The sequence below is a fragment of the Miscanthus floridulus genome, chromosome 15 (assembly GCF_019320115.1).
Source record: "Miscanthus floridulus cultivar M001 chromosome 15, ASM1932011v1, whole genome shotgun sequence".
NCBI classification, from domain to species: Eukaryota; Viridiplantae; Streptophyta; class Magnoliopsida; order Poales; family Poaceae; genus Miscanthus; species Miscanthus floridulus.
In genome coordinates, this window is record NC_089594.1 from 30,001,568 (window position 1) to 30,015,762 (window position 14,195).

General features: G+C 45.6%; 1 protein-coding gene across 1 annotated transcript; it reads left to right on the plus strand.

Moving 5' to 3' along the window:
• The first annotated feature begins 4,921 nt into the window (after positions 1–4,921).
• LOC136506587 (3-ketoacyl-CoA synthase 5-like) lies at positions 4,922–6,396 on the plus strand. Its single transcript, XM_066501499.1, has one exon. It carries the CDS (start codon positions 4,922–4,924, stop codon positions 6,374–6,376), a length of 1,455 nt encoding a protein of 484 aa, XP_066357596.1. The 3' UTR covers positions 6,377–6,396.
• Positions 6,397–14,195: the final 7,799 nt, after the last annotated feature.

A 14,195-nucleotide genomic window follows, 5' to 3' on the forward strand; every position in this document is an offset into this window, starting at 1 on the left:
CGACGACGAGCTAGTGTAGGGCCGTAATCCGTGCTGATAGGGACGTCAATCGATGCGCCTAGACTTGGTGATCATTTTGGTACGTTAGCCGTCGTCATTGATCTCACCGTCAGCGAGAAATCGCTGGTCAGAGCCGTCGCTGCCGTAGTCAACGTCGGAGGTTGAAGATGACATGTGGGACCCGTTGTCAGTGACTCAGCGTTCAAATGGATTTTTTTCTATTTTCAGATTTGATTGAATAGTATCTGTTTTTGTTATTTTTGTATAGATTTATTTAAAGCTCCAAAAATTATGAAAATTTTTGTGTGACTTCTCTGTGATGTATAGTATTTAAGAAAAATATGAAATAATGTTTTTTTAGTAATTTTTAAATGTGGTAAAAATTGCTCAATTAATTCATAAATGGATTTCCATGATTTTTCTAGGCTTATTTATTTATCCAAAAATTATGAAATTTGTTTTGCCTCTTAGTTAACATGTAATGAACATGTACTAAAATTTTGAGCTCAATTAGAATAAGTTGATTTATTTCACAATTTTGAATTAAATAATTAATTCATAAAAGCAAATAGTAACCTTTAATGATTTAGATTTTTGTTTGGACTTTTGGATTGAGTGATGACCTTGGGTCCTTAGTTGATGATGATCCTTGGCAATTGATGTATGTGTTATGAAAAAGGATTTAGTTGGTTGACTTACAACTGTACCGTGAAGGAAAGTTGTATTCAAATTGTTAATTTTGCATCCATCATCGAGCATCATGTTTCATATTCCACATCATGTTAAACATGGCATTGTTGTTACGTGTAGTGAATGAAGGTGAAAACGTGGTAGTTAATCAAGCTGTTGAGGAGGTTAATCCGTCTGTTGAGGTCGGATCGAATCCTTGTGTAACGTCGCAGGAACCGAACTTTTCCGTCAATGAAGGCAAGCCCCGGATGCATACAACCCTACCTTGTGTTTTACAAATTAATTTTGCTTTTGCTTTCCGTTACTGCATTAAGTGATTAGGAGTTAAGTAAGAGCCTAATTGGTGCATTACCACCCTTGTTATTTCATATTTACCATATTACCAGTTTTAAACCCGTATATGCCTAGTTTTGCTTAGCTATGCGTAGAACGATGAAAGTCGGGTGACTACCTGCCACCTGCAAGTAACAAATGGAACATTGGTTAATTTTGTTAGCATGTGATATGAGAATGTGGAGTAATAAATCTAGACCGGGCGGACTCGGTGTGTGTGAGCCACAAGACATGGAGGTCTTGTGAGCGAGTTCTTTCCGCCTGTGTCGATTAAGGCACGTCCATTGTTGAATTGTATGAGGTGAGAATTTGTAGTACTAACCACATACTCCGGTAAGCCTGAACTTAGAAATTCTATTACGAGAATGGCTACTCGCGCACTGGGAGTGGAGAGATGGCGGGAATAGCGTGTACCCACGTGGCCATGGGCTGGAATGGTGGAGTACTGTATTCTCGGGTGGCGCGGACCCGTTCTTGTTTTAGAGGATCCGAGGGTAGGTTGATATATGTGAGTCGGGGACCTGCATATGTCGTGTGGTCTAGAATCCCCAGCTGGGCTTAATCGGTTCGAATCGTCGTTGCTCCTCGGTTAAGGAGACTCAACTCACTGTTCATCATCGTAGAATTAATAAACGGAACTTGAATAAGGCTTGTGAAGGTGTTGGATATGAAGTTTCATGATCTCAGTGCGGATCGTGTCAACTTTGTATATAATTCTTGAGAAGTTTTTTATATAAAGAATGTTGTTAAAAGAGCTTTTATGCAAAAGAACTTTGATCATTGTTAAAGCTATACCTTGAATCCCTGAGCCTGCATTACTGAGTTTATCAGTTAATATTTTGGATAAGTCTTGTTGAGTACTTTCGTACTCAGGGTTCGTTGACCCCTTGTTGCAGGTGAGCTTCATGAGTAGATCTGTTTTGGATCGTGCTGCATGACTATCGTTCGTTCTGACGATGAGAAGTAAATGTGTGATCCTTGGGCAGGATGTTTATTTTGTGTGTTAAGTATATGTTCATTATGCCACTCCACTACTACTATGGTTTGTAATAATCATCGAACTTAGTTTGTAAGGTTTGAAACAACTGGTTTGTAAACTATGTTATCGTAAGACTTCCGTTGTTTTTACTCTGGTTTTGTTATTGGAATAAATGTTGTAATACTGCAATGACTCTGTAACGTGATCCTGCTCAGAAATCGTGAATGATTCGGGGTTCCCCGAGGACACCCGACAGTCTTTTTAAGTTATTGGAAACATATACATAAATGTCAAAGGTCGTCGGACAGTGACAGGTGCATGTGGGCCCTATAACTTAGGAGGTTCTGCCACAGCTACCCTTCTAGGGTTAGCCCAAGAGGCTAAGGAATTACAATTCTATCAGATTGAACTGGTCGAGAGACGTGCAGAGCACTCAACACAGCTTCAAGCAGACAAAGGCGGACATATGTAAGTTTGTCTTAGACAAATGCGTGCTTGAAGGGGGCACGTTCTTCAATGAGAACAGCCCGCTAGCGATTTTACTGGAGTACGAGAAGCTGAGGAAATGGGCCACGATGATGCGTCCGCAGGATTACACCTTAGCGCATATATAACGACTTTAATATGTAAATGTAATGAATTAACGATGACAAGAACGACTAAGTGAATGTATATATATGTATATTATCTCATGTGTAATGCATGCATACTTTTTAAGTTTAATCTGTGAAATCTGAATGTGATTTGAATTTGAATTTATATGCCTGCTGTATTTTATTTGAATTTATATGCCTGCTGTATTTTTTTAATTCAGGAAATAATTTACCGAGGCGGGCAAATAATAAAGCCCGCCACGGCTAATGAACATAACCGCGGCGGTCCACAAAAGGTGTCCACCGCGGTAAAATAATTTACCGCGGCGGGCGGTGTCACGTGCCTGCCGTGGTAAAAGTATATTTACCGTAGCGGGCACGTTACACCGTCCGCCGCGGTAAATCGGTTAACCGCGCGGGCAAAGTCGTCCGCGCAGTTAAGCCACGATTTACCGTGGCCTCTAGGCCGCGGCGGATGGCTTTGCCTGCCGCGGGAAACCGAAAACGTCCGCCTCCAGTAAAGTTTGTATAGTAGTAAATGGCATAGGCCACTACTGCATTTTCTGGGTCACTCTATCCAACTGCCAATTGTTTCTATCCTTACATAGTGAAAGTTAAGAGAGCATTGATAGGGGCGCAGCAATCTGGAGATACATATTTGATGAGTATGGCTGCTGCTATGTTGGAGAAATTTGATAAATATTGGGAGAAGAAGCACAATGTTATGGTTATTGCTACAATTCTTGACCCTAGGTTCAAGATGAGGTACATTAAATGGTGTTTTGCACAGATTTTTGACCCAGGTGTGAAATTGAGATTAATGACATCAGCCAAGAGTTGGAAAGGCTCTATAACAGGTATGAGATATTAAATCGGCAAAAGATGGGTGATAATGGCACGAACAGGCAATCAACCCTAATTTTTTACCATTTGACCTTTTTTTAAAGAAAATTTAAGTTTGGCCCATGGGAGACGTAAACTCATCTTTAGACCCTGGGATCCTGACGCCGAGGTAACACGTCTCGGCGTCATAGATCTTGGCTCCGAGATGTCTGGCCGTGCACAGCAGGATATCCCAGATGGTGTTAACGTGACAGGTGCCTCGACGCTAGAATACATGACGCCGAGCTCAGCGCCGCAGATTTTAACGTCGAGCTCGGTCCCGCCGCCGCCAGCCCACCGTCGCCTCCTCCGCCGGCTTTGAATCCTCCGCCAGTGACTGTGGACCGTGGAGTGGTGGTGTGCTTGGAGCGGAGGAGCGAGATGATGAGAATTGGAAGTGAGCTGAGCAGGCAGCGTGGGTATAAATAGCGGGAGCAGAAGCTACCAGACTGGCGCCACGGTAAATTGAAGGCGAGCGTCGTGTTATATGGGTGTTGCAGATGACGCAGCGGGGTAGATGGCGGGGAAATTCAATGCGCGCATCAACATACAGTATGTATTGACCAATCCATCATCATCCGACGGTCCGAGAAAAAAACAGAGGCTCGATCAGAGAGTGAATTTCAATTTCTGCAGCGCAGAGCGCATGCACTAGCCTTGCTCCAGCACTCCAGCAGTCCGCGCGCGGAGGCAAGCGCACGCCTGGCCTATTCCTACTCGGACCGTCGGATGATGATGGATTAGTCAATACATACTGTACGTTGATGCGCGCATTGAATTCCCCCGCCATCTACCCCGCTGCGTCATCTGCAACACCCATGAATTCACGACGCTCGCCTTCAATTCACCGTAGCGCCAGTCTGGTAGCTTCTGCTCCCGCTATTTATACCCACGCTGCCTGCTCAGCTCACTTCAATTCTCATCGTCTCGCTCCTCCGCTCCAAGCACACCACCAGTCCAGTCACTGGCGGCGGATTCAAAGCCGGCGGAGGAGGCGAGGGCGACGGCGGGATTGGCTGACGGCGGCGGCCCGCCATGTATTCTAGCGTCGAGGTACTAACCACGTCAACGTCATCTATGATGCTCTGCTGTGGACGGTCAGGCACCTTGAAGCCAAAATCTGTGGTATCGAGACGTGTTACTTCGACGCCAGAATTCATGACGCCGACTCCTAAGGTCCAAGGATGAGTTTACGGGGGTGTTCGGCTAGTCTACTATTTTAAATCATCCGAAATCCACTGTACAATGAAAAGAGTCAAATTGTAAAAAATTGGGGGCACTGCCTTTCCGTTCCCATAATGCCCTGGACACAGCCTTTAAATCATACGCTCCCTCTCCACTCTCTTTTCAGCTACACACACTCTATAACACGCCCGCGTGCAGTGGCAAAAAACCATACAGGCCAAGGCTATACGCACGCATACTACACCGTGGCACTGGCACGATGAACAGGCCACTGCATGTCAAGTTCCTAAAGACCATGTACGGGCTCCTCGTCATCGTGGCCTTGGCTGCCGCCGCCGCCGTGGTCCCGAGGACGAGCCCTGAGGAGGTGCTCGCGCTGGCGCGGGAGATCCGGCCTGTCCACTGCCTGCTGGCCCTGCTCCTGGCCGCCGCCGTCGCCAAGCTGCGGCGCATGGGCCGGCCCAAGGACGTGTACCTCGTGGAGTACGGCTGCTTCCGGCCCAAGCCCTGGTTCCGGGCGCCCTTCGCGACGTGCCTGGAGCACGCGCACCTGATGCCGTACCTGGTGGACGAGGAGAGCGTCAGCTTCGCCATCCGCCTGCTGGAACGCTCCGGGCTCGGCGAGGAGACGTGCGTGCCGGAGGCGTACCACTACATGCCGCCAGACCGCAGCCTCGAGGCCTCCCGCGACGAGACGGAGCTGGTCATCTTCTCCGCCGTGGACGAGGTGTTTGCCAGGACGAGCGTCAAGCCCGAGGAGATCGACGTGCTCATCGTTAACTGCAGCATCTTCACGCCCACGCCGGTGTTCGCCGACATGGTCGTCAACAGGTACAAGCTGCGTGCCGACGTGCAGAACGTCAACCTGTCCGGGATGGGGTGCAGCGCGGGGCTGGTCTCCGTCGGCCTCTCCAAGAACCTCCTGCAGACGGCACGGCCGGGCACGCACGTCCTCATCGTCTCCACGGAGATCCTCTCGTCGCAGTACTACGTCGGCACGGAGCGCGCGATGCTGCTCCCCAACTGCCTCTTCCGCATGGGCGCCGCGGCCATGATCCTGTCCAACTCCTCGGAGCGCGCGCGGTACAGGCTCACCCGCCTGGTGCGCACCGTGACGGCGGCCCGGGACGCCGACTACCGGTGCGTGTTCCAGAAGGAGGACGACAAGGGCAATACCGGGATCCGTCTCTCCAAGGACCTCGCCACCACCGCCGGCTACGCGCTCAAGAGCAACATCGCCGCCTTCGGACCCCTCGTCCTGCCGGCCTCGGAGCAGCTCCTCGTCGCGCTGTCCTTGCTCAAGCGGAAGCTCCTCAGCGGGCGCGCCAAGGTGAGGCTCTACCGACCGGACTTCCGCACGGCGTTCGAGCACATCTGCATCCATGCAGGCGGCCGCGGGGTGATCGACGAGGTTCAGCATGGCCTCGGCCTCTCCGACCAGGACGTGGAGGCGTCGCGGATGACGCTGCACCGGTTCGGGAACACATCCAGCAGCTCCGTGCTGTACGAACTGGCGTACATCGAGGCCAAGGGGATGATGAAAAAGGGCGACCGGATTTGGATGATCTCCTTCGGCGCCGGCTTCGACTGCAACAGTGTTGCGTGGGAGTGCGTCAAGCCGCCGGCCGACGCCGACGGGCCGTGGGTCGACTCCATCCAACGCTACCCGGTGCAGCTCCCAGAAATCGTCAAGGACACATCTGATGACTCCTAAACCATGCACGCAACTGGCGTTTTCAGTCGTATATAGTTGTACGTACCTAGGCGGGACTCCGGTTCGACGCCCACCGTCGGACCTAGGCGGGAGTCTGACCCCGCCACGCGTCACCACCTCGCGCAGTCGCACACATGACACTAAATGAATAGTGCACACGGTCGGTCCGACACCCCGCGAGCCCCGGTCCGACGCCGCCTTGTCTCCGCGTGCGCGTTAGGGTCAGCCGTCGGACCCAACCAGAGGCCAACGCGAAGACCTCGCTCTCGGTCTCTGCTCAGACGCGCCGGGGGACCGACGGACCCTGGATTAGCCTGGTCTGACGCCCTAGAAAACTCGGGTACGACGCTCTATTTTCACTCGTTTTGATCTCCAACTTCACCACCCTTATCAAGTGTATCACCTTGTACATATGTGTATTATATTTTCACAAATATTTTTAAGGGTGTTAGCACTCACTAGAATCTAAATACATATGCAATGAGCTAGAACATCTAGTGGCACTTTGATAACCGTATTTCGATACGAGTTTTACCCCTCTTAATAGTACGGCTATCTGTCCTAAATGTGATCATACCCACTAGGTGTCTTGATCACCAAAACAAAATGCCCCTATGAATTTTACCTTTGCCTTAAGCCTATTTTGTTTTTCTCTTTCTTCTTTTCCAAGCTTGAGCACTCGATCACCATGGCCTCTCCACCATCACCATGATCTTCTCCATTTTCTCCATCACTTGGAATGTGTTGCCTATCTCATAATTACTAGAGCAGGTAGGTTAGCACATAGGGTTTCATCAATTCACCAAAACCAAACTAGTGCTTTCACCGGAAGCCGGGATGTTCAGACAACGGTTTGACCAAGGTCCTTCCGTGTCCCCGCTCATACATCCTCCCCTCTAGTGTGCACGCCATTATAACAAATCATAGCCTGAATTGAGCTACTCGGCTTCATGGTCAGAATGATTTATCCGGCCAGTTGAGTGAAAGGCAGCGTTCAATCTCGAACAAGGTCCAACAATGGTACGGTCCTTAACCGACACAGACGGAATCAATATAGCCAAACCTAACACCATTTGCATATAAAATCCCGCCTGGTCTCCATTTATATAACACCACATGGTTATTTCCCACGATAGCAAATATAGTCAACCGTGACCAAGTATCCACCTATAAGGTGACAGAAAATCACCTGACTTCTACTGGTCTAAGCATGGCTAAGCATATAATTTGATCCTGGACCTAAAGAGGGGTAACAAGGTATATATATATCTAGACAAGGGAAAGATATATGCATCAACGGTTCCAAACAACGCCTATAACTTAATGCATCAAACATAAATGACTCAAGATATTTTTAATAAATCATGGGAGGCTCAATATGTTTCAAGGCTTGCCTTTGAGAAAGCTAGCGGGAACTGCTCCGGACACTCTGGCAGCTCCTGGACCTGTCCTTCCCCTTCTGGACCCTCCTGGACCTTCGGTGGAACCTCCTCTCCCACCGTCTCAAGCTCCAACAACGTCACTCCTCCTTCCGGTGATCCTATGTATGCATGGATACATCATACAATTATAAATAAAAATGAATGCATAAAGGATGACATGAATATATGATATGATGCAAACACATGGCTGAACATAACATATTATAACAACAGCAAGCTACTAACATAAGCATGTTTAGTATGGAAACTCATAAAGAAATAAGTCACAAGCTTAGATTAAGCATTTTCTAAACTACAATATAGTAGTCACTTGTTTTAACCACAACAGGAGTTTTAAATATCCAACAAACACGTTCTTTAAATTTCTAGAAAGTTTATGAAATTGTATAAAAATTTCTTATTAACATCTTAATATGATTCAGGGAGTGTTTGGTTGGGTTGTGGCTGTGGAAAAAAGCTGCTATGGACTGTGAGCTGTGGGAAAGCTGCTGTGGGCTGTGAGCTGTAGAAAAGCTGAAAGCTATTTGGTTAAACAAGTACAAAATATACCTTCTATCTTTATATCTCTTGAAACAACTATGAAAGAGCTTTTTATTCCACCAATTTCGAAAAGCAGAAAGCCAAAAGCCAAAAGCAGAGTCAAATCAGCTTTCAAAACTGTACTACGGAAAAGCAGCTGCTTCTGAAAAAGCCGTCTGAAAAAGCAGTCCCTTTGGTTGGGCTTTTGGCTTTTGGGGCCAAAAGCCAAAGCCAAAGCCAAAAGCCCAACCAAACGGACCCTCAATAGTTAACAAGGTCAAATAATGCCATGTTTCAGAATTGCACAGAACACAATCAAAACCTGACAGAGAATTTATAAAATCTATAACTCCCAAATCTGCTGGCCTAAAATCATAAAATTTTAGGACAAGATAGATGAGTAAGTTATCTACAACTTTGTTATTATCAAGATTTACAACAAACCTCATTTTCACCATGAAAGCATCATGACAACAGAGACTACACATGCAGCCATTTTCAGCACATAAATAAAAGGTTCGCCACTTGTTTAGTTAAACAAGATAGCACAATCATAAGTTATTCTAATAGCTTCAATCATCACTACCCTAGCTCAGCAATATTTTAGCTTAGTCATAAGTAAAAGCTGAACACAAGGATCATACATACATATTAAGCTTCTCATAGAAAACTAAGAGTTACACTAGCAAACACTTGAATAGCAAGCAAAAAGAGGAACTGCATCAAAATGGAATCCTGCATGCTTGCAGAAATTACAGTGGCTAAGATACATCCTAAACATGCTAGAAAAGTTATTGATTAAGCCCAAACAAATTATTTACAGGCCTTTATTAATTTCCTTAGGTGGCAAGGTGAAATAGAGAACTGCTATTTCTAGTGCACAGTAAATTCTGTAAAAAATATAGTAGCTTAAGAGTGCATTCAATAGACCACTGGAGGAATTTCATAATTTTTGAGCAAGTAAACCAGCCTCTACAAAAATCACAAGCAGATCAGGCTTTCATCAACTTAAACAAGCATTAAACAAGATTAATTCATAACACCACAGTAAAAGCATGTAAACTGCAGGTTTAATATTCTTCTTAGCAAGTATATGACAAAACAAGATCAACAAAACTGGAACCATGATTTTTGGATACTTCTAACTCAAGTTATGCATTTAACAAGATTTCATAGCATTAAACAATTATAATTCAAACAGCATACAAAACGGTAGCACACAGCAAGTTTTATATTTTTATCAGATAGAACACTCCAAGATAAAACCAACAAAATTGGTTTCACTCAAATTGGACTCTCCTAGCTTAAAGATATGGATTTTACAAGTTCAGCACACAATCTGGAAAAGATTAACAACGAAAACTAAACCCTAGCTGCTGCTTTATGCACCCAGTGCATTGCAACCAGAGGCACTGACTGCTGGGCCCCGAGATCAACCTGAACCCACATGTCGTAGGGACAGAAGCAGGGGCGGCGCTTTGACCGGCCTAGCTCACCGGCGGTGAACTTTCCGTCGACGCGACCACCACCAGCGGACTCCACTCTCCGAGACGCATCTATCAGGATAGGTTAGCGAAACGAATTTCTCGACTTCCGCGCAACAGCGGCAGAAGAGGCGGCTTCGGCGGCGGAAACGCACGCACGGCGACGGTCTGCAGCGACGGGCTTGCCGGCGTCGGCCACGACGGCGCGGACGAGGCATAGGCTGAGCTTCTACACCCTAATGCGAACTCAGAGCAAGCACAAAGGGAGAGAGACGGCCCGGCCACGTCGAGCTCGAGCTCGACGGTGGCAATGGCGGCCATGGCAGCAGCTTCGGCCTTGGGGCTCTCACCTCTTGACGAACGATTACAAGGCTAGGTCTGGGACGTAGATGAACTCATGACCCTGCTGTGGCTACGAGGAATCGAAGGATGACGCGTGGTTGCGGTGGATTTGGGCGGCGACGTGGGTACGGCGACGGTGGCGGCTCTCCCCTTCGAGCGAGAGAAAGAAGAGAGGAAGAGCGAGCGAGTGCGAGAGAGGGAGAGGAGAGGTCGCGCGTCGTTCGTCTTCCCTTCGCAGGACGCGGCGGCATGGGCCCGACGACGGCGTACGGTCGCCACGGGCGGGCGCGGCCTGGGCCTGTCGGCCACTTCACCCCTGCCATCCGATTCAAATCAGCTAAGGAGCTGACTCAAAACCACCCCAAAAAGACGACTGAACTCCAAACTTTGTCCCTCCGTAACTACTAAAAACAACGATGATTTGATCAAACAATTGCACAGAATGATAGAGATACACGAGTAAAACAATATTTATTAAATAATATTGGACAAATTCTAACTAGTTTGCGAGATATTAGTTCCCAAAGAGGGCTACATGGAAACTGAAAACTAACGAAATTCAGTCCCAGACTTAGCCGATTTCTGGGAACCTGAAAACAGCAGCAGGTTCAGTTTTGGGATCTCTGTTAGGCGAGGTTAGGCACTGATCTAGGTCACGTTCATTAAACAAAGTTTGCTCTACTCAATCTGAACTGCAACTTTTATTTAAGGTTCAACTCCATGTAAGAACTCTAAGACACATATCAACTCAGATCAAACAAGCATCTTGAAATAAAATTACTTCTGGGCAGCTAGCATATAAAAGCATTTTTAGCCTAAAATATGAATATAAACTCTAACTCATTTTTAATACTGAGTGTGTCTAGGTTGATTAGGTGTTCAAACAACATTCACTTGCATTACCAAGCATGATCATAAAGCAAAACATGGATAAATTAAGCATTTCATAGGATAAACATAGAGTAAATAAAATGCAATTCACATGTTCATGCTCATGAATGAATGGATGATGTTTATGCTCATGCAATGCAAGTGCAAAATGCAATCTTAAAACCTAGGGTGTTACATTGTCTTCAATGTAAAAGACTACGTATCCTTCCATGTGTCCTCCTGTCTTTAATTGATGTTCAGGTTGTAGCTTCCGCTCTTCGAAAGGTCCTTCAACATAATAACAATAGCTTCTGAGCTCCGATGGATCATGTTTGTATTGGGAAAATATTTTGATAGCTAGAACACCAAGATATATGAGACTTATTTCGACTATAGATACCACAATGTTAATGTCATTTGTTTGTGGGGCCTCGTTTAGATTGCGAAAAAATTTCAACCCGATGAATAGTACCACTTTCGTCTTATTTGGCAAATATTGTCCAATCGTGGATCAACTAGGCTCAAAAGATTCATCTCGTGATTTCCAACTAAACTGTGTAATTAGTTATTTTTTTACCTACATTTAATACTCCATACAAGCGGCTAAAAATTGATGTGATGGAGAGAGAGTGAAAAAACTTGGAATTTGGATGGCATCTAAACAAGGCCTAGATTTGTGTTTCTTTCATCGGTTGATTTATTTTTTAGTTTTATGATTTATTTTTTTTCTAAATGTCACCGTAGCGTTAGCGCGAACGATATACTAGCTCTATTTAGCTATCCAAGAGGTTTTGATCTAGATGATCCCAGGGCATCTCTTATACAGCACCCAACAAATTTAGCAATATGGCATGTAAAGAATATATGGTCAATCGATTCTGCCCTTGCACCGGACACACTTCTCACCGCCTATCCAACCTCTTCACTTTAGGATTGTTGCAGCTTGTAATTTGTTGTTATCATAAGAAAATCATAATATTCGTGAGAATTTTGCATTTCCATGTATAGCTTGCAGTCCTATCGATGATCCCTCCACCAGTAATGAACCTTTAGGGCTAATTTGAAAGTAAGGGGAGGCACACCTAGGGATGGAAAATCCTCCCTGAAAAATTAAATGGGTTATTCAAATGATATCCCCATATATTTTCTATGCGGGAAAAAGTAAAGGATCTCAAGAGGATTTGAATTTTCAAAGTAGCCCTTAGAGGGATCTGTTGTCGGCGTGTGGACTCGACGCCTCAACCCCCCTACTGATGCGGTCGAGATCCTCCACCATCATAGACTACCTCCACATGTGCATATGGTCTACTCGATCCATGGAGGATGACAGCAGCGGCGACGACTGCGTTGGCAAATGGCAAGCTCAGGCTCACCGACGAGCCTTTTAATTTTTTATATTCATTTCCAGAGACGAGCTCTAAAAATTCTGATTAACAGTGATAACTCGGGTGGGCAAGTTGCTCGTATCTGGAAAGTGATTTCGGCCGTCTCTGAAAACTTGTGTGGTATTAGTACTACTGTTTTATGATCAGAGGTAGTATAATTCAATGTAACAATGTTTGATGGTAATATTCGGAAGAACTCATATACACTGCCTAGTGTTTGTGGTACGACAACCTTGTTTTGAGCACATAACTTGGTCAAATAGCAACGCATATCAGAGCATCCCCAACACATAGCTTTAATGCTAGTCTAACTAGGCTCGGATGCGGACGAGCGTTAGCTCGTGGTTCTGTCCCCGTCGTGGGAAGGCAGTCGGGAGTTCGACTCCCGGCGCTGCGGGCACAGCTGCGGTTATGCGTAGTTTGTGCAGAAAAAAACTCCCTCGTTTGTCGCGTGTTCGCTTGAGCTTATCCAACACTACTTTTCAGCTATAGAATAATATTTTTCTCTCACAACATTCAGCATTAGCATAAGCCAAATTTCAGCATAAACGAACAGAAAAAGGCCCGAACAAAGGTTCGGGGGGTTTTCTTGTCCTACATGAAATGTGTCTCCTACCTTAAGCTAAATGCGGGGGACGTCCCCCCTGTAGACCAAGTTTTTTTTAACTAGACTCGGATAAAAAAGATAGGTGCCCATAAGTGGCAGTGGTACCTACAGAAACTACAATAGCCTCAGGAGAGAAAATCAGGAAACACAAAAATTGTGTGTGAAAAAGTGGAGAGGAGAGAGTGGTAGGGACAACAAAATCATGCTTGAGTTGGATGGATAGTAACTTAACTTTTTTCATTCCTATTAGACCTACTACTTTTGGATGAAGCCACCACTACTATGCCCCTGATTGGTTCGTTGCTAAATTGCCAAGCCAAAGATTTGGCAAGTCATGATTTTAACTATTTTTGGTTTGCTATCAAAACTTGCTAACCTCTCATATTGACGTGCCAAATCCATGACAAATTTTTTCTCCAACCTTTGCTTGCTTAATTTTTGGCATGACAATTTTTTAGGTTCACTTTTAAATTGCCAAGCCAAAGATTTGGCAAATCATGATTTTGGCTATTATTTAATTTGCTACCAAAACTTACTAACCTCTTATGTTTGACTTGCCAAATATATGATAATTTTTATATTCAATTTTTACTTGCTAAATTTTTGGCATAGCAATTTTCAGGTGTCTGCATTGGCCATGCACTCATATGGTCTAAATCTGTAACAGATCGAGCATGTTTACGCTCGTATACTTTTGTTTTTGACAGAGTTGTTACACAGTATGTTCCTGGTATATTGTTGTGCTTTTTTATTTTATTTAAAGGCTGTTTTTTCTCATGCTATGATGGTTCGCGTCATCTCGTTAAGCAATAAGGCTGTCCGCACCGTAGCCTCTATCGCGCGCGCTAAACGGCCTACAGCACGCGGTAGCGTTCGGCGCGCCCGCACCGCAGAGCTGCAAAGCAGTCGGTACCGTATCGGCCGAACAGGGGCACACTACTTCTAGCGGACCGCGCGTCCGCACGCTAAGCACTGTAGCACGGAGAGAGAGAGTTGGTGAGAGAGAGAAAGGGGAAGGGAGGGGAATAAAATATGGAATAGTGGGTATAGAGTATGGGGTAGAGATAACACGAGTGCAGAAAAAATGAGTGTAGAGTAGAGAATCTCGATGACTAGGATAGAATATTCCTTTTAAGAGATAGAAATAGAGATAGACGAGTGCGGATAGCC

Excerpts from the sequence above, each read along its gene's own strand:
- LOC136506587 (XM_066501499.1), top strand. The coding sequence starts at position 4,922 with ATGAACAGGCCACTGCATGTCAAGTTCCTAAAGACCATGTACGGGCTC.